Raw genomic sequence first — 27591 nt, 5'->3', positions numbered from 1 at the left:
GCACTATCAGAAAGTGATAAAACATTATTGAAAAAAAGAACATTTAAGTAGAAGGATATGCCACATTCATGGGTCGGAAGACTCAATATTTGAAGATAACTGTCATTCAAAATGGATTTATGTAATAGGTTTAATGCAATTCCCATTAAGGGCTTCCCTCATAGCTCGGTTCGTAAATCATCTGCCTGCAATGCAGGAGACCTGGGTTTGATTCCTGGGTTGGGAAGATCCCCTGGAGAAGTAAATGGCAACCTACTCCAGTATTCTTGCCTGGATAATCCCCATGGACAGAGGAGCCTGGTGGGCTACAGTCCATGGGATCGTAAGAGTTGGACACGACTTAGCAACTAAACCACCAATTCCCATTAAAAAAAAAACACTTTTTAAAAAAATATAGTTAGACAAAATGATTCTGAAATGTATATAACAATGCATAGTGCCAAGAATAGCTAAAGAATTCTTGAAGGACAACAGCAAGGTCTGAGAATTTGTTGTATCAGATATTAAGATATGACAAAGCCACAGTAATTAAGATAATATGGAATAGCCTTAAGTCAGAAATATAGACAAATGAAGAACAAAGCCTAGAAACAGATCTATTCATATAAGGAGTTTTATTTATTGAAAAGGTGATACTGAAGAACGCTGAGGAAAGGATGGTCTTTTTTCTTTTCTGAGACATTTAGAAATCCATATGGTAAAGATATATCTCTTGTCACTTACTTTACTTGTTTAGGCACTCAGTCATGTCCAACTCTTTGTGACCCCATGGACTGCAGCTCACCAGGCTTCCCTGTCCTTCGCTATCTCCTGAAGTTTGCTCAGACTCATGTCCATTGAGTTGATGATGTCATCCAACCATCTCATCCTCTCATCCTCTTCTCCTCATGCTCTCAATCTTTCCCAGCAACAGAATCTTTTCCAGTGAGTTAGCTCTTCGAATCAGGTGGCCAAAGTATTTGAGCTTGAGCTTCAGTATCAGTCCTTCCAATGAATATTCAGGGTTGATTACCTTTAGGATTGACTGGTTTGAGCTCCTTGCTGTCTAAGTAAGTAAGTAAGGTCACTCAGTCGTGTCCGACTCCTAGCTACCCCATGGACTGTAGCCTACCAGGCTTCTCCCATGGGATTTTCCAGGCAAAAGTACTAGAATGGGTTGCCATTTCCTTCTCCCCTTGCTGTCTAAGGGAGTCTCAAATGATTTCTTACTTTACTTCATACCTATAAATCAATTGCAGGCTTTGGGCTATAGATCCAGATATAAATGGCAAAACAGCAAAACTTGTAAATGATAATTTAGAAGACTATCTTTCCAGACCTGACAGTAAGAAGGACCATTAGCTTTTTTAATTGTTGTCATTTTTACTTTTTTCCTTAGTAGCATTTTTTATATGTTTTAATAGACTATTTTTTAGAGCAGTTATAGATTTACAACAAATTGAGCAGGAAGTGCAGGGATTTCTCATATGCCTCCTGCCCTTAAACATACAAAACCTCCCCCATTGTCAACATACTTCACCAAAATTACACATTTGTTACAGTTGATGAACCTACACTGATACATCATTATCACTGAAATTCCATAGTCTACATTAGTATTCACTCTTGTTGTTGCACATTCTTTGGGTTTGTACAAATGTACAGTCACATATATCTACTGGTATTGTATCATTCGGAGTAATTTAGCAGACCTACTGTTAAACTTCTGTGTTTTGCTTATTCAGTCTTTTCATCCCCCTTACCTCTGGCAACCACTGATCTTTTTACTGTCTCCATAGTTTTGCCTTATCCAGAATGTCATGTAACGGGTATCATACAGTGTGTAGCCTTTTCAAATTGCCTGCTTTCACTTAGTAATATTCCTTCATGTCTTTTCGTGGCTCATTAGCTCATTCTCTTTTAGCACTGGCTAGTATTCCATTGTCTAAATGTATCATGTTGTGCTGCTCTGCTTAGTCTTGGTCTGACTCTGCGACACCATGGACTGTAGCCCGCCAGGCTCCTCTGTCCATGGGGATTCTCCAGGCAAGAACACTGGAGTGAGTTGCCATGCCCTCCTCCTGGCGATCTTCCCAACTCAGGCATCGAACCCAGGTCTCCCACGTTGCAGGCCAATTCTTTACCAGCTGTGCTACCTGGGAAGCCTGAATGTGTCATAGTTTATCTATTTACCTACTGAAACACACCTTGGTCATTTCCAATTTTTGGCAGTCATAAGTATAAAGTTTCTCTAAACATCCACTTTCAGGTTTTGGCATGGTCGTAAGTTTTCATCTTCTTTGGTTAAATACCGAACAATGCAATTGCTGAATCATAGGGTGAGAGGATCCTTAGTTTTATAAGAAAGTACCAGATTGTCTTCCGCAGATGACTATATCATAGGGTGAGAGGTTCCTTAGTTTTATAAGAAAGTACCAGATTGTCTTCCGAAGATGACTATATCATTTTGCATTACCAGTACTGATGAATGAGAGTTCGTATTGCTCCACATCCTTGCTAGCTTTGATGTTAATATTCTCAATTTTGGACACTCTAAGAGATGTATAGTGGTAGCTCATTTTAATTTGCATTCCCCTAATGACATATGATGTGGCACATCATTTCATACGAGTATTTGCCATCCATATATCTCCTTTGGTGAGGTGTTTATTAAGGTCCTTGGCCCGTTTTTAGTTGTATTGTTTCTTATCGTTGAATTTTAGGAATTCTTCATTAATTTTGAATCTTTTGCAAATATTTTCTCCCAGCCTGTGGCTTGTCTTTCATTTTCTTGACTGTGTCTTTTGCAGAGCAGTTTTTAATTTTAATGAAGTCCAACTTATCAATTATTCTTTCATGTATTGTACCTTTGGTGTTGTGTCTAAAAAGTCATTGCCAAACCTGAGGTCATCCAAATGTTCTCCTAAGTTATCTTCTAGGAGTTTTACAGTTTTATATTACATTTGGGTCTGTGATCCATTCTCAGTTAATTTTTGTGAAAGGTGTAAGGTCTATATCTAGATTCATTTTTTGGCATGTGGGTATCCAGTGGTTCTAGCACTGTTTGTTGAAGAGACAATCTTTGGTTCATTTTGTATGCCTTTGTTCCTTTGTCAAAGATCAGTTGATTGTAATCCATGTGGGTCTATTTCTGAGCTCTGTTCTGTTCCATTGATCATTTTGTTTATTTTTTTCACCAATACTGTACTGTCTTGATTACTGTAGCGTTATAGTGTGTCTTAAAGTTGGTGTCAGTTTCTGAACTTTATTCTCTCAATATTGTGCTGGTTATTCTGGGTCTTGCTTCTCCATATAAACTATTTTTTTTAATAAAGCAGATTTATTTATTTACTTATTCTTTCATTTATTTATTTTTGGCTGCACTCTGTCTTCGATATCACACATGGGCTTTCTCTAGTTGTGGCGAATAGAGGCTACTCTCTAGTTTCAGTGCATGGGCTTCTTATTGCAGTGGCTTCTCTGGTGGCAGAGCATGGGCTCTTGGCACTCCGGCTTCAGTAGTTGCAGCATGTGGGCTTTAGAGTGAAGGCTCAATAGTTGTGGTACAGATGACTTAGTTGCTCCATGACACGTGGAATCTTCCCAGACCAGGACTTTAACCTCTGGACCACGAGGGAAGTCCTTCATATAAACTTTAGAATCAGTTTGTCAATATTCACAAATTAAACTGTTAGAATTTTGATTGAGATTGCATTTAATCTGTAGACCAAATTGGGAAGAACTGAAACTTTGACAATATTGAGTCTTCCTATCCATAAATATCTCTCCATTTATTTAGTTCTTTCATTTTTTTCCTCAGAGGTTTGTAGTTTGTAGTTAACCTCATATATATCTTATACATACTTTATTAAATTTATACCTTATTTTCTTTGATATGCTAATAATATTGTGTTTTTAATTTCAAATTTCACTTGTTCATTGCAGTTATATATTAACCTTGTATCCTGCAACCTTGTTATAATCACTTAAATCCAGGAGTTTTTAATAACATTTTTAAAAATTTACTATTGAAAACTTTAAATTTTTGTATAAAAAGTAGAGAGAATAATATAGTGAACTCCCATAAACCCGTAACTCAGGTCCATAATTTGTTAATTATGTCCACATATGGACACATGTCCAATTACCCACCCCCAGTGGTTTATTTTAAAGTAAGTTTCTGACATTATCTCAGGGAAGAACTTTTTAAATAGACATAAAATCACTAACCATAACAGAAAAATTTCATGTCAGTGCATTAGTACATTAAAATTAAGAACTTATATTTATCAAAAGGTACAGTCAAGAAATTAAAAAAGGTCACAAGATGGGAAAAGAAATTTGCAAAGCAGTGTGATATAATATACTAAAGCTGAAGATGTGCATACCCTATGACTTCTTTTTTTGCTCTTTATTTTATTTTGGAATATAGCCAGTTAACAATGTTGTGATAGTTTCAGGTGGAAAACAAAGAGACTTAGCCATATACATGCATGTATCCATTCTCCCCCAAATTCCCCTTCCATCCAGGATACCACATAATATTGAACAGAGTTCCTTGTGCTATATAGTAGGTCCTTGTTGGTTATCCATCTTAAATATAGCAGTGTGTACATGTCAGTCCCAAACTCCCTAACTACCCTGTCCCCCGTCCTTCTCCAACGGCAACCATAAGTCTGTGAATCTGTTTCTATTTTGTAAATAAGTTCATTTGTATCATTTCCTTTTAGATTCTGCTTATAAGGATGTCATACAATATTTCTGATACATCTCTCTGACTTAACTTCATTCAGTATGACAGTCTCTAGGTTCATTCATGTTGCTGCAAATGGTGTTATTTCATTCTTTTTAATGGCCGAGTAATATTCTATTGTACATATATACTACATTTTCTTTATCCCTTCCTCTGTTGATGGGCATTTAGGTTGCTTCCATGTCTTGGCTGTTGTAAACAATGCTGCAGTGAACATTGTAGTGAATGTATTCTTTTGGACCATGTGTTTTTTTTGTTTTTCGTTGTTTTTTTTTTTCAGATATACAACCAGATGTGGGATTGTGGGGTCATATGGTAGCTCTAGGTTTAGTTTTTTAAGGAACCTCTATACTGTTCTCCATAGTGGCTGTACCAATTTAAATTCCCACCAACAGTGTAAGAGGGTTCACTTCTCTCCACACCCTCTCCACCATTTATTGTGAGTGGACTTTTTGATTATAGCCGTTTTGACTGGTGTGAGGTGATATCTTATTGTAGTTTTGATTTGCATTGCTCTAATAATTAGTGATGGTGAACATTCTTTCATGTACCTCTTGTCCATCTGTATGTCTTCTTTGGAGAAATGCCTATGACTTAACCTCTGTTCCTGCATATACTCAAGAGAAATGCATTTCCAGGTACACCAAGAAACTTGTACTTTAATATTCAAAACAATATTGATTGTACTGGCCAAAAACTCTAAGCACCCCAGTTGTCCCTCATTAGCAGATTAGATTAACAATGGTGTAATCATACAATAAAATATTATTTAGCAAAGAACAGACTATTATTTACTTGTAAGAAGACACATAATCTTACAGGCACTGTAAAGGCACACACACATAAAGTGTTCAATTCCATAATTGTAATTTCATATATAATAACTCCATATATTTCACAATAAAAACTTTTTAAAAGAATTTATTAAAAAAAAAGAATTTATTAAGACAGATGGACTTAAGTGTGCTATTTAGGTAGTATGTTTCTTACATTCAGAAGTATAATACTTAAAAAATCTAGTGTCCACTTTGTGATAATTGTAACAACTATTTAGAAATAGAAATATTTATAATCAAAGTAGATTATTGATCCATAAGTCAGTTTAGGAAAGAAAAGCTGACATATTTAATTCTTATTTGCACGAAGGTTAATGAATGAAGAATGACAGATTCTGCAGTGCTGTACATTATGAGAAAAGTCATTATTTTGTTGGAGACAGAAGTATGTAATTAGATTTGTCTTGTTCATTTCTGTAGTTTGAAGTATGGGGGAGGAGTTGGGATAGGGAAGGAAGACATTTACTATTTTACAGTGCTAGAGGGAACATTCACAGAAAAATCTTTTATAATGACAAGTAGGATATCTCTTAAATCTAAACAGAAATTAGTTCTACCACATAGTAATTCTTAAAAAAAATTACTCCTCCTTACTTTCCTTCAGCTTCTCAGGAATTCTGCCAGTTAGTGTGCACTGATCTTAGTAACTGAAGGTTTGTTTTACTTTTAAATATCATAGTTCATAAGTGTTTTAATTTTTTTGACTTATGGAATTGAGTTTCTTTCCTGGACTAGCTAGTAGAATTCTTGAAAATCTGAAGGACCATGAGGAACAGAAAATAGTTTAAAAAACAAAAATAAAAACTTGTGCGTTCAACTCACCCAGTTCCTGTCTTAAACCCAGAACTATGGCATATGTTGTAAGGACATCCAAGAGTGATGATTCCATAAAATAGAAGAGCCATTAACTAGAGAAATATCAGCAAAACCTAAAAAGAGGATTTAACTTGTAAGAGAAACTAAAAGTAGGCCCTTAGTAGGGGAAAGTATGTTTTTCTTTAGACGTAATGTTTTTCTTCAGACTTAGCTCACACAGATGCATATTAGAAGACTTGATTTATTCACAGACTGATTTTCTGGTTTTTGAATTATCTAGTTTCCTTGATTATACACACACTTAAACACACACACACGTTTTTACTGGCTATCCATCTTTTAGACACACCACAGTTTATTTTTTACTTTCACAAAGGGCAGGAGGAGATTAACAAGTGGAAAAATGAAACTCAGTCAGTCCTTCTCACTACTTGGAAGTAAAGAAAAATTTAGCTAGATATTTTACTTTTTATTCTATTTTAGTGCCACTTTCCTTAAAAAAAACAAACTGAAAGTTGGCTATAAGCAGATATCAAAATAATTGCCATGTGGCTTCATAATTTTCTAAATAACTATTTGAATTCATGTAATTCATGTGGATATATGTACAAAGTTTTGCAAATAAAATATTAGTTCAGAGATAATGTAGAATTAGCAAATAACATGTACTGATCTTAGTCATTGAGGATTTAGTTGAGTGTTTTTTTTAATCACAATTTTTTAAGTGCTTTAATCTTTTCAATTTATGAAGTTGAGTTTCTTTTCTTTGAAATGGTTGACAGGATTCTGAGAATCTGAAGGACAGTATGCAAAAGGAAATAATTTTTTAAATTACTCATTTTATTTCATATCTGGGAATGCTAATTCCAGACTAATGAGAGATGGCATTGAGACAGAAGAGGTTGGACATTAAAGTCAATATTATTGCCTCCTGGATGTTCTCTGGAATATATCACTAAGAAAATTTTGAAAGGTGGTGGACTGAATTTCCTATCTTCCATTCAACCAGCAAATCTTTTAAATAATGAGACCATTCAAGAACTTTTGGAACTTAAAAAATAGAAGCTTATTCTGTTGCATCTGCTTGAAACCTGGGAAAATCTACTAGTAAGAGTAAAGTAGAATTTAATTTCTTGCTTAATAAAAACCGTGACTTTCCATCAAGCTCTACCTTGAAAAATCAGAACTTATTCTTGATGTTAGGAAATTTCCCAATGTAAATGTCTATAAAAAGAGGTACAAAATACATCAGAATGTAGTTGAAAAAGCACTCAGAGGAGCAAAGAAAAAAATTAATTAGCTTTTAAGCCTAGATGACTTGCTTAGGAATTCCCTGCTGGTCCAGTGGTTAGAACTCGTGCTCACTTTCGAGGGGGTGGGTTCATTCAGTCCCTGCTTGGGGGGAACTAAGATCCCACGAGCCTTACAGCAAGGGCAAAAAACAAACAAAACAAAAGACTAGATGATCAATGAAAGCAGAAATAACAGAAAGGTAGAAAGCTGTTTTCTTTCATGAAAGACCCACTTAGCAGATTGGTTGTTGAAGTGTGGATTTTTCTGGACATTTAAGCTACATTAGTTATCTGAAATGGCTAAGAAGACCAGTTAATGAGACCCCTTACAACCCACTAAGAGTATATTTTATGTTAGGCCATTGTCAACTAGGATGGAGGCTTCTTAAATAACTTTTAACAACTTAATATATTTTAAAAGTGCTAGCATTTCAGAAAGCTGTGGTAGAAATACTTAAAGCAAACTAGAAATCTTACAAATGGCACTTTGACATAGTTGCCTTTCTTAATTTCCCATCTCTGATTTGCTTCCCTTCTAAGCCTGATTCCCCTTTATTTATACATAATCCCCCCACCTTTTAAAATTGGTATCTTATTTCTTACACAAAACAGTCATAATTCTTCCAAGCTTGGTGGTAAGTTGACAGAAGCAAGAATTACCACCTAGGAAGCTAAAGTTGGTAGCATCTTCAGTTTTGAAGTTGTGAATACACTCCTAGGCTTTAGCAGTAGTGCCTGTGACAGTATTCTTTTCCTTGCACTCACATTTGTACAACATAACCCCCATCCCTATGTATGCCATTAGTTCATGTGAAGTAAATGAACTCCACCATGTAGATTATTCTCAAAATTGGCATGAGAAAAAGCAATTGCAAGAGACTAATTATTTTCTTTTAGGTGGTGAGTACTGGCTGTGTTCAATCTAAAGGAGAACTTCAGATTCTTTAATTGTTCATAAGATAACACTTCTGGTACGTTGCCTCTGCTTATGAGTTTGCCTTTTAGTTTTTAAGAGGGAGTTGATACAGTTTGAGAAAATATGACAAGTGATTATCACACTTGTTAGGTTGTCTAGGGTTATTCACCCCTAGTCTTACCTGCATTTAATTGACTCATAAATGTATGGTCTGTCTTTGGCCATGGTGAAATGTGAATAATTTTGTTATCCAGCTTGTTTCATGTATGTATGAGGAATATCAGGGAGTAATAACAAAAATCTGAGATCCTTGGAAGAAACATGATATACCACCTTTTTGTTGAAATAATGCAACTTGAGAACTAGTATATTTGATGAGTTACAGCACTAATGGGTAGCATAAAACTTGGACTCAGTCTTTGATTCTGCCGTAGGTTTCTTACTGTAGACTTTGGGTACTGAATAGTATCATAACCGATTTTTCTCACCATTGTAAAGTTAAAAGAAGGTATTTTAGAAGGGATCATATTTCCATCTTTCTCTTTGCTTGTCAGATCGGATGATATCGTGATTTACCATCATGTCAGTGAAAAAATACATAAACAATCTAAAACAATAGGTTTTTAGTTGTTAATTCAAAGACACACATTCAGTAACTCCTGTGAGAATCCTTAGACCTACTCCATGCCTGGGAAGCTCCCTCTATGCTTCTCTCAACTGTAAGCAGCCAAGAATTCGGGGGGACAGGCTTTTCCATGAAAGAAACAATCTTCTCATTGATAATCAGATTGAATTCACTTCGGTACTCTCAGAGAGCCTTACCATGTCTTCATAATACTAATTCTGCTAAATATTTTTAGGTAGAACGCCAAGTAGTAAAGCTTTTAATAAACTCCACCTCATTTGTTATGGTGGGGGTCTAGTATATGCATTTGTTTTTGTTCAGTCTCTTAAGTCATGTCCCATTCTTTGTGACCCCATGAATTGTGGCACACCAGGCTCCCCTGTTCTTCAGTATCTCCCAGAGTTTATTCAGATTCATGGTTATGCTATCTAACCATCTCATCATCTGCCACCCCTTCTCCTCCTGCCCTCAATCTTTCCCAGCATCAGGGTCTTTTCCGGTGAGTTGGCTTTTTGCATCAGGTGGCCAGAGTATTGGAGCTTTAGCTTCAGCATCAGTCCTTCCAATGAATATTCAGGGTTGATTTCCTTTAGGATTGACTGATTTGATCTCCTGCAGTCCATGGGACTCTCAAGAGTCTTCTCCAACACCACAATTTGAAAGCATCAATTCTTTGGTGCTCAGCCTTTTTTATGGTCCAATTCTCACATCTGGAAATGACTGCTAGAAAAACTGTAGTTTTGACTATACAGCCCTTTCGTGGCAAAGTGATGTCTCTGCTTTTTAATACACAGTCTAGATCTTTACTTCCAAGGAGCAAGTGTCTTTTAATTTTGTGTCTGCAGTCATTGTCTGCAGTGATTTTGGAGTCCAAGAAAATAAAATCAGTCAGAGTTTTCAGTTTTTCTCCATCTGTTTGCAATGAAGTGATGGGACTGTATGCCATGTTTTAGTTTTTTGAATGTTGAGTTTTAAGCCAGCTTTTTTACCCTCCTCTTTCACCCTCATCAAGAGGCTCTTTAGATCCTCTTCACTTTCTGCCATTAGAGTGGCATGGAATTACTATATCATGATAATTATATCTTCAGTTATTCAAGGAGCCACCATATAGCGTTCCATAGCAGTTGTATCATTTTACATTCCCACCAGCAATGTATGACTGTTTGAATTTCTCCACATCCTCACCAGTGCTTGTTTTCTCTCTTCCTTTCCTCCCTCCCACCTCCCTCTGTCCCTTCCTGCTTGCCTGCCTTTCTTCCTGCCATCCTCAGAGTTGTGAATATAATCAGAACTTTTAACCATATTAATTGTGAAAATACAGTTTGGTCTTCAGGTTAAATTATTAATTAAAAACAATTTGACTATGTTTCAAAGTTCAGTTATAAAGAAGACATAGAGATAGATGTGCAACAGACACATAAAAAGGTGCTTAACATCACTAATCAGGAAAATGCAGCCCAAAGCATAATGTGATACTACCTCACACCTGTAAGAATAGTTATTATTAAAAAGACAAGAAATAGGAAGTGTTGACCAGGAAATATAGAACTATTCATCAGTTCAGCTTCTGGTTATGTATCCAAAGAAAGCAAAAACATTAACTTGAAAGGACACATGCACCCCCATGTTCATTGCAGCATGATTTACAATAGCCAAGATATAGGAACAACCTGAGTGTCTTCATATGGTGGAAGAATGGATAAAGAATGTGGTGTGTATTTATACAATGGAATATTATTCAGCCATAAAAAGAAGATATTGCCATTTGTGACACCATTGATGAACCTTGAGGACATTGTACTGAGTAAAATAAGTCAGAAAATGACAAACCATATGATCTCATTTATATGTGGGATCTAAAACTTACAGAAGAAAAGAACTCATAGATACAGAGAACAGATCGATGGTTATCAAAGATGTTGGGTGGGAGGAGGGCCAAAAGGTACAGGGGTATCTTTGGGTAAAGGGGGTCAAAAGGTCCAAACTTCCAATTATAAAATAAGTAAGTCCTAGGAATATAATGTACAGCATGGTGACTCTAGTTAATAATACCATATCGCATATTTAAAAGTTGCTAAGAGAATATATCTTAAAGTTCTTATCACAAGAAAAAAGTTTCCCTTAACTGTGTATGTTGATAGATATTAACTAGACTTTTTGTGATCAATTCACAGTATATACAAATATCAAATCATGCTACATACCTGAAACTATGTAATGTAATGTTATATATATATGTGTGTCAATTATACCTCAGTTAAAAAAAAAAAAGAAAACTTGTTCAAGTCTGATTTGATACATGTGATAGTCAGACTCAGGTATTTCTATGTTGTCCTCATTGAAATAACTGTTGCCTGATTTTTTAAGCCAGTAAAAACAATATGTTTTCTAATGTTTATAAATATGTCAATGATACTGTAAATAGCATACTTTATCCACTAAAACTAGTGTTGGTCACTCAGTTGTGTCTGACTCTTTGCGACTCCTGGACTATAGCCTGTCAGGCTCCTCTGTCCATGGAATTCTCCAGGCAAGAATACTAGAATGGGAGCTATTCCTCCTTCAGGGAATCTTCCCACCCCAAGGATCAAACCCAGGTCTTCTGCATTGCAGGCAGATTCTTGACCATCTGAGCCATCAGGGAAGCCCGCAAAATGTTCCTAAATGTGTAGTATTTGAAATAATTCCAAGGAACTTGTGAGATGGTTCCTGATAGAATGAAATAGATGATAATCTCAAGGGTTCCTCATATCTTTATGAATCTTACCTGAGTATAATATTTAACTTCAGTTTTTTTCTTTAAAAATTTATGATCTTTTATCATAGGGTAGGTGCAAAAGGATGAGATCTTGCCTCATTTACCAACAGTGAAATTAACTAAATCTTAGGCTTACTTTGCATGAACAAATAAGAGAACTGTTAAATCTCTAAATATTGTTGGTAAGAATTAAAATTTATTTTCGCTATAATGTTGAGAGGCACTTAAGCTCCAATTCATTGAAGCAGGATTTTTTTAATCTACTTGAGTTTGTTAGTATAAGTAAAAAGACAATATTAGCTGGTGAATAGACAAGTTAAGATGTTAAATTATTGCTTTCCCATTTTGGCAAATTCATGATTTAGAATATAAATACAAAATGGGCATTTGTACCCCAGGGGCCTGACCTGTCCAGACTGAAAGTCAAACTACAGGTTTCTTGCCTTGGGCTTCTGGTTGAGTTTGGCTGTTGGGCATCATAAGGCAGGAGACCAGAGGCAGGGAGGAGAGTGAGATAGGAGTATCTGTTCCCCTAGTCTTTGCCTGAAGGGTCACTGTGGTCTTGCTGTGTCCTCTGATTAAAGGACTGTTATCCTATGGCCATCTCCACACCAGATGAAACAAAGATGAAAGAGCCTTCTGTCTCCAGATTCCAGTAATTGCTCCCTCCTTACCGTTTTTAAAACCTCCAGTAGCAATATACATGGCTGTTCTTAGCCAAGGAGTACTGTGCTCTCTCTTGTGGTTTCCCTACTCCCTACCAGCACCTTCGAAAATGGTCCCTTCATTAAACTCTCTTCACATTTCCCAGTCTCAGTGTGCTGTTTGTTTCCTGCTGAGATCCTGACTGAAATAGCTTCTGTATGTATTTTTAATCGTTATCCCAACTGGTATTCCAGATAAACTCTAATAATACTTATGCTAATTTGGGGGAGGTGATCACTGAAAGTGTTTGCAGATCTACCCTTTGTTTTCATTGAGCTTCATTTCATCTAGTGTGTTGTTAAACAGAAAAAAATAAAAGGTGTTAGATGATGTATAAGAAGTTAATGATACCAATAGCTTATTTAAATATAGGTCCCAAAATGCTGTTTTAAGTATCCCCTCTTGGGATGGGATGGGGAGGGGGGTTCAGGATGGGGAGCACATGTACACCCATGGCTGATTCATGTCAATGTATGGCAAAAAAACCACTACAGTATTATAAAGTAATTAGCCTCCAATTAAAATAAAAAGAAAAAAATAAAATTAAGTATCCCCTCTTAAGAATCTGCTGCCAGTGCAGGAGATGTAAGAGATATGGGCTTGATCCCTGGGTCAGGAAGATCCCCTGGAGAAGGAAATGGCACCCGACTCCAGTATTCTTGCCTGGGAAATCCCATGGACAGAGGAGCCTCGTGGGCTACAGTCCATAGGGTTGCAAAGAGTCAAACACAACTGAGCGTTCAAGCACCTTTCCCTAAAAAAGATTGGTGGTTGGATTCTTCGCTAAGATTACTGATGTTCTTTGTATCATCTCAGTGCTCATTAATGTGTCTTTGAGAGAGGGTACAGTTGACCCTTGGATAATATGGGGGTTAAATGTGCAGTGGAAAATCCTTCCAGTTGGGCCTCAGTGTCCACAGTTCTACATCCGTGGATTCAACCAACTGCAGATTGTGTATGCTGAGGTACTTACCATTGAAAAGCATCTGTGTATAAGTAGACCTGGGCAGTGTTCAAGGATCAGCTGTACTTAACAGCAGTCAAGTTATATCATCTGGATAACCTAAAGCAGTTCTGAAAAGGTTGCTCAGTAGTATTTTGGCTGTGTAAAATTTTCATCTGTATATACTATGTTTCTTTGCATTTAATAAAGATAATTCAGTGTTAACCATATTAGGTCATCATCTAGAAAATTCAGGCTTTAAGTACTGAGTTTGTGTAAACGTAACCTTATTTTTCCTTTGGGTAACAATGACGAAACTGCCAATATTACAGAGATTAAAAATTAATTCACAATTCAATGATAATTGACAAGTGTACTTTCTCTTGGAATGACACCAGCTGTATTCATATCCTCTTTTCTACTTTTAGAAGCAAAATACTGTTATCATTCTAATGTATAAATTATCAATCTTCTGCAGCAACTTGGAGGTATTATATAAAATACATTATAAAGATTGAGCTATAAAAGAGGCTTTAATTAAAACACATCTGTAATAATACTAAAAGAATTTAGAAAGTGTACTAGAATATTATTCTATTTTTTTATACTCCCATCTTATTCTGTTCAGACTGCTCTAACAAAATACCACAGACTGAGTAGCTTATAAACAATAGAAATTTACTTCTCACAGTTCTCGAGGCTGGAAATCTGAGATCAAAGTGCCAACATGGTCCAGTGAGGGCCTTCTGGGTTGCAGACTTCTCGTTGTGTCCTCACATGGTGGCAGAGGTCTCTATGGAATCTTTTTAATAGGAACACTGATCTCATTCATGAGAACTCTGCTCTCCGAAGGCCTCACCTACTAATACCATCTCTTTAGGATTTCAGCATATGAATTTGGAGGTGAAAAGACAAACATTCAGACTATAGCAACCCCTTTTTTCAAATTTTCCCCTTTTACTTACCTTGTTGAAATTTGAACTCCCAAAGTACTCCCAGATATGGTAGCTTGGATCTGCAATGTTGATACCACTTGAGAGTAAAAATCTCAGGCCACACATTAGACTCTTGAATCAGAACCTGCTATTTAACTTGAGATTCCTCCAATGATAAGTATACACATCAGAATCTGAGAAGCATTCTAGCTATTTCCTAGGATCACATCTCATTAGAATAAAACAAAGTTGTCAAGTGTAAAGCTGAGATAATTTGTTGATCACATAGTCATGGGTAAAGAAACCGATTAAATTCACAGATAGCCTTTTCTTTCTAAGTGCAAACTCTTTTCTATAATTTCTTACATTGAACTAAGTTCTCCCATTTATGCTATTAATATAAACACTGGTACATTGCTTTATCATATATTATTTTGGGAACACAAGCAAATATATTTATGAAATTCATAGTCTTAAGAATGTGATGTGTGTGTGCAGTCTAGAAGTCTAGAAGATGGAAAGTACTTTTATGTGTTGTTATTAATGTTACAGAAACTCATTCTCACATTTTCAGATTTGTTAGTGTTAAATTTTACCTTGAGCTATTTACTTACAGTATTTTTAGAGGGACTTTTATATTAGGATAGTTAAAGATATCAAGGATTACTGGACAGTCTAATATAATTGATTTCAATATTTGTCTCAAGCTGTGATAATTTCTACTAAAATCAAATTTAATTTCACAATTTGAATGCAGAGGTAGTTATCAGTTATGTAGTAGAATTTGCAAAATAACAACTAAGTTCTGTTTAATTCTTAGCTCTTTATGGGAGAAAAGTATTGGCCCTTACATTTTGTAGGCTGTTATGTTAGTTTTGGACCCTGTTGAATATATTTTTATTTCTCATTCTTTCAGATTCATCAGGATTCATTTTTGACTTGCAATCCAATACTGTACTGGCCCAAGGAGGAGCTTTTGAAAATATGAAAGAAAAGGTATGTCTAGTTACTGTGGATAGGAAACTTGAATGTCTTGTTAAAATTTAGGTACTAATAAAGTAATTGACTACAAAACTCATTAAGAAAGTGAAAATTAAGAACAAAACTGTATGAATGCCACAGTATATCAGAGAGTAACTCCCATGAAGGTTTTGAGGAATCAGAGCCTGTAAGTATGAACAGTTTTCTTTACACATATACATATACATATATTTATTCTAAATTCTCTTGGACATCTTAATATTAATTAATACAACAGTATATCTATGGCTAAGTGTGTCTCTCATTTGCTAACATTCTTTTAAGGAATAGTCTGAGTAGGATCCTCCCATTCACTTGAAGAGGATTTTTAAGACCAGGAGACTTTAGGGCAAGAAGAGAAATTTTCTAAGTAACATATCTTTGGAAGGGAACCAGGTTGTCGTTAGTAATATAACCCTTAATGAGCTATATTGAGAAAAAACATAAAACAAAAGCTTTACATGTGTTCTCCATCTCATTTAAAAAGTAAATAGTTGATTCTGGAGTCATAGATACATATTGGTTCAATAATATAAACAATGTTGCATTTTCAGTTATGAGAATTTTGCCTTTATCTTTGAATCTGTAAGTTTTGCCTAAAGCCCATTTTCTAGTGATCACAGTAATTTTTTGCTCATCTCAAAAATGTATATTATAAATTCACCCTCTTTGAATTATAGATTCTATACCGTCCCACTTGTATAGTTTTATACTTTATCATTGTTCAATTAAGCCTGAAACAAAAAAAAAAAAATAGAATGACATGAAAGCAAGTGTTCTAAAAAAGACGTAGGTCCTAATACAGGTTCTGTTAATAACTTGAACAAGATTCTTTACTCCTCTTCATCTGTAAAAGGGTTTCCTTTTCAAGCAATATGGCAGACTAGATATCCTGAAAACATTTCTAGTGTAAAATGGTTACAAATACAGAATGAAAATGATATACATCATTTTAAATGCATAGCTGAGGAATTCCCCGGTGGTCCAGTGGTTAGGATTCCGTTTTCATTGCCGAGGGCCCAGATTTACTACCGGGTCTGGGAATCCTGCAGGCTACATGGCCTGGCAAAAAAAGAAAAAAGCATAGCTGAACCCAAGAAGGGATATCCCTAGGGGCCAAAAATAGAGAAGAAACTGAAAAGCTGAGTGGTGAGCTGGAGCTGAGTAACTCTGATGTGTTTTGCCAGTCTCAGTAATAAATGGGTTTTTACCACCCAAGGCCCCAGATTTAGCTCAAAGCTTGTTCTGGGTTAGAAATTGGAACTGAGACCTTATATAAGGTTGAGATCCTGAAAATGTTTCATCTTAGGGAAAGGTAAACTAAAACAAATCTTCCCACTGACTTTGAACACAGTAGTAATATTCTTACTGTAAATGTTCAGTGAAAATAAACTCAACTTTTTTCATTAGTAGTAATATTATATTCTGTAATTATTTTATAATATTATAGAATAAGGCAAATCAAGAAATATGTTAATGTTTTTAAGAGCTAAAAGCTTTCACTTTAGAGAAGAGAAATACATGTTTAAAAACCACTTTATAAAAAGTCTTTATAAAAAGTCTCTTTATAAAAATCTCTAGGTCCACTGGTTAGGACTCTGTGCTTCCACTACAGAAGGCATAGGTTCAGTCCTGCATGCTGCACGGTGTGGCTAAAAAAAAAGCGCCGTTTAATATTACATTTAAGCTGATGGTGTCAGTATAAACTTATGTTGTAAAAAGCAAAATTTCCTAGTTCTGTTCACTGAAAGGACCTAGAAATAATCACATCCTAGTATTAGGTTGGTGCAATGTAATTGCGGTTTCAGACTGTGAATTTTAAATCATTGTAACTAGGCTCAAATGCATCTTTAATCAAAATAGAAACCATTACAATCAAAACATTTTTGCCAACAAGAAGTAAGCTTGTTTATTTTTATAATGTGAAAATCCATGCTTCGGGAGCCAATGAACTCTTTGAAAGCATTCTCTGCCTCTTGCTGGTTATGGAAGCATTTTCCCTGCAAAAGTTGTCAAGATGCTTGAAAAAGTGGTAGTTGTTTGGCAAGAGGTCGGGTGAATATGGCAGATGAAGTAAAACTCCATAGCCCAATTTGTTTAACTTTTGAAGCAAATGTTGGTTGTGCAAGGTGCAGTCGGGCATTGTCATGGAGAAGAATTGGGCCCTTTATGTTGACCAATGCTGGTTGCAGGCGTTGCAGTTTTCAGTGTATCTCATCGATTTGCTGACCATACTTCTCACATGTAATGATTTCGCCAGATTCAGAAAGTTGTAGTGAATTAGATGTGCAGCAGACCACCAAACAGTGACCATGGCCTTTTTTTGGTGCAAGTTTGGCTTTGGGAAGTGCTTTGGACCTTCTTGGGGCTTCCCAGGTGATGCTAGTGATAAAGACCCCACCTGCCAATGCAAGCGAAAACCTAAGAGATGCAAGTTCGATCCCGGGGTTGGGAAGATCCCCTGGAGGAAGAAATGGTAACCCACTTCGGTATTCTTGCCTGGAGAATCCCATGAACAGAGGAGCCTGGCAGTCTACAATCCATGGGGTCGCAAAGAGTTGGGCACAACTGAGCGACTAACACTTTCACTTTTCTTTGGTTTTGAGAAGTGTTTTGGAGTTTCTTCTCCATCCAGCCACTGAGCTGATCAATGCTGGTAGTCGTATAAAATCCACTTTCTGTCGCACATCACAATCCATTCGAGAAATTGTTTGTTGTTACACAATAAAAAAGGATGACACTTCAAATCAATGGTTTTTTTAATTTGCTATCAGTTCATGAGGTACCCACTTATTGAACTTCTTCACCTTTCCAATTTGCTTCTAATGCAGAATGACCATAGAATGGTTGATGTTGAGTTCTTTAGCAACTTCTCGTGTAGTTGAAAGAGAATCAGCTTTGATGATCCTTTCATTTGGTCATTGTCAATTTGCAATTGCCGGCCACTCTGCTTCTCATCTTCAAGGCTCTCCTCTCCTTTACAAAACTTCTTGAAGCACCACTGCACTGTACGTTCGTTAGCAGTTTCTGGGCTAATGCATTGATGATGTTCAAATTGTCTCAACTGCTTTACGACCCATTTTGAACTCAAATAAAAAAATTGCTTGAATTTGCTTTTTGTCTAACATCATTTCCCTAGTCTAAAATATATAATATATAAAATAATATAAATAATATATAAATATTGTGTATATTTATATATAAAACATAAATATATATAAAATATATAAAATAGCAAATAATAAGTCATTAGCCAAAAAAAAGTGAGAAATGTGCATTAAAATGATGTATAACATAATCACATTTATTTGAGAATGTATTCCAATATCAAATGGCAAAGCTCAGCAATATAAGACCACAATTACTTTTACACCAACCTAATAGCAATAAACACACCTAACTCTTAGATCTTAGTTTCTAACTACCACTGCCTATCAAAAAAAAAAAGGAGGGTCTTCTTGAAGAAATAACCAATTTCACATTGTCCAGTAAGACAAGAAATGAAGATTATAAAGAATAAAAAGGAAGGGGTGGGGGGAAACTGCTGTTATTACAGATAATAGAATTGCCTACATAGAATAACCAAGAAAGCAACAAATTATTAGAAATAATGAAGTCATCAAAATAGTTGGATATAAAATTGACATATAAAAATGAAAAGAGAATATGCAGCTAATTGTAAAGTGTATATTTTTAACCTCAAAAGATATAAAATACCTTAGGAATAACTGACAAAGTTGGCATATTTGTTTTGAAGGGAAATTTGGCATTTCTAATGAATTTTTAGATTCACTACTGTTTAGAGTTTTGCCAAGAGAACGCACTGGTCATAGCAAACAGCCTCTTCCAACAACACAAGAGAAGACTCTACACATGGACATCACCAGATGGTCAACACCGAAATCAGTTTGATTATATTCTTTGCAGTCAAAGATGGAGAAGCTCTATATAGTCAGCAAAAACAAGACTGAGAGCTGAATGTGGCTCAGATCATGAACTCCTTATTACCAAATTCAGACTTAAATTGAAGAAAGTAGGGGAAACCAGTAGACCATTCAGGTATGGCCTAAATCAAATCCTTTACGATTATACAGCGGAAGTGAGAAATAGATTCAAGGGATTAGATCTGATAGACAGAGTACCTGATGAACTATGGACGGAGGTTTGTGACATTGTACAGGAGGCAGTGGTCAAGACCATCCCCAAGAAAAAGAAATGCAAAAAGGCAAACTGGCTATCTGAGGAGGCCTTACAAATAGCTGTGAAAAGAAGAGAAGTGAAAGGCAAAGGAGAAAAGGAAAAGATATACCCACTTGAATGCAGAGTTCCAAAGAATAGCAAGGAGAGATAAGCAAGTCTTCCTCAGTGATCAGTGTAAAGAAATAGAGGCAAACAATAGAATGGGAAAGACTAGAGATCTCTTCAAGAAAATTAGAGATACCAAGGGAACATTTCTTGCAAACATGGGCTCGATAAAGGACAGAAGTGGTATGGGCCTAACAGAAGCAGAAGATATTAAGAAGAGGTGACAAGAATACACTGAAGAACTGTACAAAAAAGATCTTCATGACCCAGATAATCATGATGGTGTGATCTCTTACCTAGAACCAGACATCCTGAAATGTGAAGTCCTTAGGAAGCATCACTACGAACAAAGCTAGTGGAGGTGATGAAATTCTAGTTGAGCTATTTCAAATCTTAAAAGATGATGCTGTGAAAGTGCCGCACTCAGTATGCCAGTAAATTTGGAAAACTCAGCAGTGCAGTGGCCACAGGACTGGAAAAGGTCAGTTTTTATTCCAATCCCAAAGAAAGGCAATGCCAAGGAATGCTCAAACTACCACACAGTTGCACTCATCTCACATGCTAGCAAAGTAATGCTCAAAATTCTCCAAGCCAGGCTTCAACAGTGTGTGAACCATGAACTGCCAGATGTTCAAGCTGGATTTAGAAAAGGCAGAGGAACCAGAGGTCAAATTGCCAGCATCTGTTGGATCATCCAAAAAGCAAAAGAGTTCCAGAAAAACATCTGTTTTGTTGACTGTGCCAAAGCCTTTGACTGTGTGAATCACAATAAACTGTGGAAAATTCTGAAAGAGATGGGAAAAGCAGACCACCTGAGCTGCCTCTTGAGAAATCTGTATGCAGGTCAGGAAGCAACAGTTAGAACTGACATGGAACAGCAGACTGGTTCCAAATCGGGAAAGGAGTACATCAAGGTTGTAGATTGTCACACTACTTATTTAATTTATATGCAGAGTACATCATGAGAAACGCTGGACTGCATGAAGCACAAGCTGGAATCAAGATTGCTGGGAGAAATATCAATAACCTCAGATACACAGATGACACCACCCTTATGGCAGAAAGCAAAGAAGAACTAAAGAGCCTCTTGATGAAAATGAAAGAGGAGGACTTCCCTGGTGGTCCAGTAGTTAAGAATTCACCTTCTATTGCAAGGGACACGAGTTCAATCCCTGGTCAGGGAGCTAAGATTCCACATACCTTGTGGCCAAAAAACAAAAACAAAGAAGCAATATTGTAATAAATTCAATAAAGACTTTTAAAAAAAAGAAAAGAAAGTTAAAGAGGAGAGTGAAAAAGTTGGCTTTAACTCAACATTAAGAAAACTAAGATCATGGCATCTGATCCCATCACTTCATGACAAATAGATGGGGAGACAGTGGAAACAGTGACAGACTTTATTTTGGGGGGCTCCAAAATCACTGCAGATGGTATTGCAGCCATGAAATTAAAAGATGCTTGCCCCTTTGAAGAAAAGCTATGACCAACCTAGACAGCATATTAAAAAGCCAGAGACATTATTCTGCCAACAAAGGTCCATCTAGTCAAAGCTATGGTTTTTTCAGTAGTCATGTATGGATGTGAGAGTTGGACTATAAAGAAAGCTGAGCACCAGGGAATTGATGCTTTTGAACTGTGGTGTTGGATAAGACACTTGAGAGTCTCTTGGACAGCAAGGAGATGCAACCAGTCCATCCTAAAGGAAATCAGTCCTGAATATTCATTGGAAGGACTGATGTTGAAGCTGAAACTCCAATACTTTGGCCACCTGATGCGAAGAACTGACTCATTTGAAAAGACCCTGATACTGGGAAAGATTGAAGGTGTGAAGAGAAGGGAATGACAAGAGGATGAGGTGGTTGGATGGCATAACTGACTCAATAGACTTGAGTCTGAGTAAACTCTGGGAGTTGATGATGGACAGGGAGGCCTGGTGTGCTGCAGTCCATTGGGTCACAAAGAGTTGGACACGACTGAATGATTAAACTGAACTAAACTGTTCAGAAATTCTACTAGTGATTATATATACAATAGACACATCCTCTCACTGTTCACTGAAGACTTGTTTTCCTTTTTTTTTAACAATTTGCTAAGCATTGTTGTAAGCATTCAGTAAATAAGCATAAGCGTAGGAATGTTTACTATGGCATTTTTCATAGTAGCCAAACACTGGAAAGAATGTAAATGTCTGTCGACAGAAAAATGATTAAATTGGCTACATTCACACAATGGAAATGCTATTTAGCAGTTAAAATAAATTACTGATAAATAGTAATGAGATGTATTTACCAACATGAAAAATCTAAAAAACAATATTACATGAGAAAGCAAATTAAAAACAGATATGTATGATATTGATATGTAATGCAAACAGTAATATGTCTTACCCTTGGATACAGACATACATCATAAAAGTACAAAAACAAATATTGAAATAACACCAAATTCAAGGCAGAAATCGCTGTGGAGAGGAAGGAAATGGGTTTATGAGAAGCTTCACGGGCATTTCAATTGCATATATTTTATTTTATTAAACTGGCCATCATAGTGAGTGTTCATTATGTTTTATATACCTGAAGTAGTTTATAATAATTTAAATGATATTTATAGCATTATTATACAATTAAATGATATGAAATAAATGTTTGAAAAATGCTATACAAAAATCTAAATTATTATTGGTGGTTTATTCTGGTGGTTTGTTAAACTTTCCTCCTTTCTCTATAGCTGCTAAAAATGAGGAAATGTTGATGCTAAATTAATACCTGATACCTGAATTAAACCACCCGAGAGAAAATCTGGCACAAATCTTCTGTTTCTGGAAATGTTCTGCTTTTTCTAAGTTTTAAAGTTAATTTTTTATGTGTTGGCATCATTCATCTATTAATCATCCCAGTGAGATGGTTGTGTGTACTCTCGCTGATACTAAAGTGATGTGATATACCTTGTTAAAGATGAAATGGTACCCTTACTGTTATTCCCTGTAATAGGTCTCAGCTTCCAACTGATCTCCTGATATTAGAATTAAATGACCTTATCTTCTTTTTCAGATAAATGCAGTGCGTGCAATAGTTCCCAATAAGAGTAACAATGAAATTATCCTGGTTTTGCAGCACTTTGATAATTGTGTGGACAAAACAGTACAAGCATTTATGGAAGGTAACCCTAGCTCAATATTTTTATAAGCTCATATTTGTTCAAATAGAAGTTGCTTCAAATTTCTATAGCATTTATTCGGCAGTCTGGTATTTTATAGATGATATAGCAGGCCCTGTGCGATTTTTAAAGATATCTTTTAAAGCTCCTTTTTTCAGTCCTAGAAGTAATTCATCATAAGCTATATGATACCTGGAATAAGAGACAAGCAGAGAAGACTCCTTCATTTTATTCAGAACGTTTTCTAATGACAGTTAAGAAGAAATTAGGTAGCCAGTGGTATAAGGAACTTGACTGGAGTTGGGTTGAGTAAGAATTTAAGAAGCAATGCAGAGCAGTGGTCCAGTGGCTCAGCTACAGATGGCAGATTTAGGGACTCAATAGTCTTTTTTAGGCTCTGACAAGTGACTTAAATATATGGATTTGAGTTTCCTTATTTACCATACAAAAAATGGTATGCTTAGTCAAACCTTCTGATTTTATAGAGTTGAGGAGCATTTTACAAAATTCTTTCCACATAACTTGTTTGGGAAAAACTGTCTGAAGTTGTCTCTTTCATTGAACAGTGACAATGATGTCAAAATAGATCTCCCTCTTTCTACTTTTCTGAATTTGCCAGTGTAGAATAAACAGGTCCAAATACTGTAAGTTTTTTCTTTATCATCATATTTTTTTTAATAACGTTAGTATTTGGGTGTAGGGTAGTAGATGGTTCTCTCTGAAACAATGTAACCAGGTGGTGTGTAATCTTCTGGAGGAGAGGGGACACCATACTTGGGCTGAAACCAGTCGTCTTTGTATTTGGTCAAAGCTACATACATAAAAAGAAGCTTCAAAATGGTCAGGCTACATTAGTCTCTTCCTGGAAGAACTTACTGAAGAAATTAAATGGAGAAGGGGGATCTAAATGGGCAGGTATTCTAAAAGGTAAGCATGATATGATTATCTCATTACATTAGCTTAGATACCTGAACCATCACTTTTCCTATTGGGAGAGGGAGACTTTGCAGCAGTTACAAAATTCAGGGACACTAATTCCTGCTTGAGCATGCCTGTGGTGGGAGAAAAAAATCTGTGATTGGTTTCTCTTACAGGTAGTGCCAGTGAAGTACTCAAAGAATGGACAGTAACAGGCAAGAAAAAGGTAAACATGAGTTAAACATAAATTTAAGTGTGGTATCCCTATTTGTATTCTAAAAAAATTAAGCTCTGCAGAAATATTGAAAGATTTACATATGCATCTTCAGGTTACCTGGCTAAGAAAAGTTTTCTTCCAGGACATTGTAACACTGCTATGTACATAGAGTACCACAGTCTCCTCCATGTGATTTCAGGCAGAAAGCAGAATTACTCTGCCATCGCAGTTGCAGAGAGTGTATTAATATTAGGCAGGGATGAAACAAGAGAGCATGCCAAGGACAGCAGAGCTCCTCTAGAGAAAGTGATCCATTCCAGTGGTTTTCAGCATCATTCATATCATACATCAGTTAAAATAGTTCAAATTTTTAAGTCAGACCACTTGTGTTGTAATCTCTGATATTAATCAGCTTTAGCCTAAAGCCTAAAGAGAAGCTTTGCTACTGTTAGCTATGCAGAGGGGTCTAATGGTCTAGTTCAGGGAGATATTAGAAGATAATAGAAGGCACTTGGACTGTGGAATCAGTCAAAACTAGATTTATATCCTATTCTACTACTTACTGGTTTTATTTCCTGGGAATATTGTTTAACCCTAGTGAGCCTTAGTTTGCTCGTCTCTAAAATAGAAAAATAATATTGACAACTGCAAGTTTTTCAGTTCAGTACATTTCAGTTGCTCAGTCGTGTCCAACTCTTTGCAATCCCATGGGCTGCAGCACGCTAGGCTTCCCTGTCCATCACCAACTCCCGGAGCTTACTCAGACTCATGTCCATCAAGTCGGTGATGCCATCCCACTGCCTCATCCTCTGTTGTCCACTTCTCCTCCCACCTTCAATCTTTCCCAACATAAGGGTCTTTTCAAATGAGTCAGTTCTTTGCATCAGGTGGCCAAAGTATTGGAGTTTCGGCTTCAGCATCAGTCCTTCCAATGAACACCCAGGACTGCTCTCCTTTAGGATGGACTGGTTGGATCTCCTTGCAGTCCAAGGGACTCTCAAGAGTCTTCTCCAACACCACAGTTCAAAAACATCAATTCGTTGGGGCCCAGCTTTCTTTATAGTCCAACTCTCACATCCATACATGACTACTGAAAAAAACCATAGCTTTGACTATTTGGATCTTTGTTGGCAAAATAATGTCTCCTCAAGTGTTTAATACAATATATAGCATGTCAGTTCTCCTTATCCACTTGAAACCAAAAATGCTTTTCCCAAAAAGAGCACTAGCTAACCTCAACATGCTTCCCATAGCTCTTTACTCTAAATCTAGTTCCTTTAGGAAGTGCTTGAAGTGTGAATTTGAATCAAGTATCTCTATGAAATCTCTTTGGGGTCTATATTAGGTTAGTGCTGGAGTTCTGGAATGCTTTCTTGATAAATCTAAATCACTTCATTAGGAATTCTGCTAAGTCTTGATTAAACCAGACTTGGAGAAAAAAAGAAAACAGGCTTGGCTCCAATGACCCTTGAGGACTTTTTCTAAGAACTTAATACTACCGCAGATTCCCCTGAAGCTGTCCATACCTGTAGCTTTGAATATTTGCTTAACTTCTTCTCACTGCTTTCACCAAACCTAAGTAACTGTGCGTATTCTGATTTACTATTTTATTGGCCAAGGATAATAGGTTATTAGTAGTGTAATATGTGCACAAAGCTGGGGAAGTATGGTTGGAGATACATAAATTTCTTAAAATTTGGAGAAAGAAAAATGGCTTCAGTTTGGCAATTCCAAATACCCAAATCACATCCAGTTAACTGTTGGGATTAGTTTAATAGGATATGATCATGAACGGTTACTGGAGATAGGTATCACATGCATAGGACAGTGACATGAAAACTTAACCAGCTCACATGGGAGAAAGTAATTAAGAAAAGGAGAAATGAAAATTGTGGAGAGGAAAAATCCCTTACCAGATATATGATTGCAAATAGTTTCTCACATTCCGTGGATTGTCTTCTTTCTCATGAAGTCCAGTTTGTTTTTCTTTGTTAACTGTGCCTCTGGTGTCATCTCTAAGAAATCCTTACCAAATCCAATATCGTGAAGCTTTAGTCCTACCTACATCATTTTCTTATAAGTTTTGTTGATTTAGGTCTTACATTTAGGTTTGATCCATTTTGAGATAATTTTTGTGTTATGTTTCAGGTTAAAGTCCAACTTTTTTCTTTTATAAAAGTGGGGATTCCAGTTTTTCCAGCATGATTTGTTGAAAAGACTGTCCTTTCCCCATTGAGTAGTTTTGGCAAAAATCATTTAGCCATATATGTTAGAGTTCACTTCTGGGCTGTTTATTCTATTTCATTGTCTCTGTGTTTGTTTTTTATAAGTATTTTTGTCGCTCTGCATGGCTTGCGGAGTCTTAGTTCCCTGACCAGGGATCAAACCCCTGCCCTCCGTAGTGGAAGCAGAATCTTAGCCACGGGCCACCAGACAAGTCCCTTATACATCTGTCTTTACCCTAGTACTGCATTGTTGGGATTAGTGCAGCTTTGTAGTAAGTTTTGAAATCAGGTTGTAAATCTCCCTGTTTTGTTCCTCTTTTTCTTAAAATTTTTTCTTGAAATGTTGATTTACAATGTTGTGTTAATTTCAGGGGTACAGCAGAGTGATTCAGTTATATACACACACACATACATATACATAAATTTTTTTAGATTCTTTTCCATTGTACCAGCTGAGCCACAAGGGAAGCCCATTGTAGGTTATTAGAAGATACTATTATAGTCCCCAACAGTAGGTCTTTGTTGGTTATCTTTTCATATATAATAATGTGTATATTTTAGTTCCAAACATACTAGCCCTCCCATACTAGCCCCGTTCCCTTTTGGTGACCATAAGCTTGTTTTCTATGTCTGTGAGTCTATTTTTCTTTTGTAAGTAAATTCATTTGTGTCCTTTTTTTTAGATTACACATATAAGTGATATCATATGATATTTGTCCTTCTCTGTCTGACTTATTTAATTTAGTATGATAATCTTTAGTCCTCTTTTTCAAGATTGTTTTGGTTCCTTGAGAGTGCATATGAATTTTAAGATGGGTTTTTCTGTTTCTGCAAAAAATATCATTGGGATTTTGATATGGATTGCATTGATTCTGTAGATCACTTTTCAGATGGTTCATGTATGGAAGTACAACTGATTTTTGTGTGTTGACTGTATCTTGCTGCTTTGCTGAATTGTTCTGTGTGTGTGTGTGTATGTGTGTAATCTTTAAAGTTTTCTATATATAAGATCATATCTTTTGCAAACATATTTTACTTTTTCATTTCCTGTGTGGATGCCTTTTATTTCTTTTTCTTTCTTAATTGCACTGGCTACAACTTTCAGTACTGTGTTGAATAGAAATGGCAAAAGTGGGCACCCTTGCCTTGTTCCTGATCTTTGAGGAAAAGCTCTCTTCTTTGACCATTGTTC

The 27591-nt window shown here is 36.1% G+C and overlaps 1 protein-coding gene across 3 annotated transcripts in view; it reads left to right on the top strand.

Moving 5' to 3' along the window:
• Positions 1-27591, top strand: part of SPATS2 (spermatogenesis associated serine rich 2) — a 149369-nt gene that overhangs the window by 90585 nt on the left and 31193 nt on the right. For all 3 annotated transcript variants that reach the window (XM_065934489.1, XM_065934491.1, XM_065934490.1), the window contains exons 3-5: positions 15475-15554; positions 22934-23042; positions 24134-24183. In XM_065934489.1, the coding sequence (XP_065790561.1) occupies positions 15475-15554; positions 22934-23042; positions 24134-24183 (239 nt within the window). The remainder of the gene's footprint in view (positions 1-15474; positions 15555-22933; positions 23043-24133; positions 24184-27591) is intronic.

This window comes from Muntiacus reevesi, chromosome 4 (assembly GCF_963930625.1).
Source record: "Muntiacus reevesi chromosome 4, mMunRee1.1, whole genome shotgun sequence".
NCBI lineage: Eukaryota > Metazoa > Chordata > Mammalia > Artiodactyla > Cervidae > Muntiacus > Muntiacus reevesi.
This window is presented reverse-complemented; position numbering and strand designations above follow the sequence as displayed.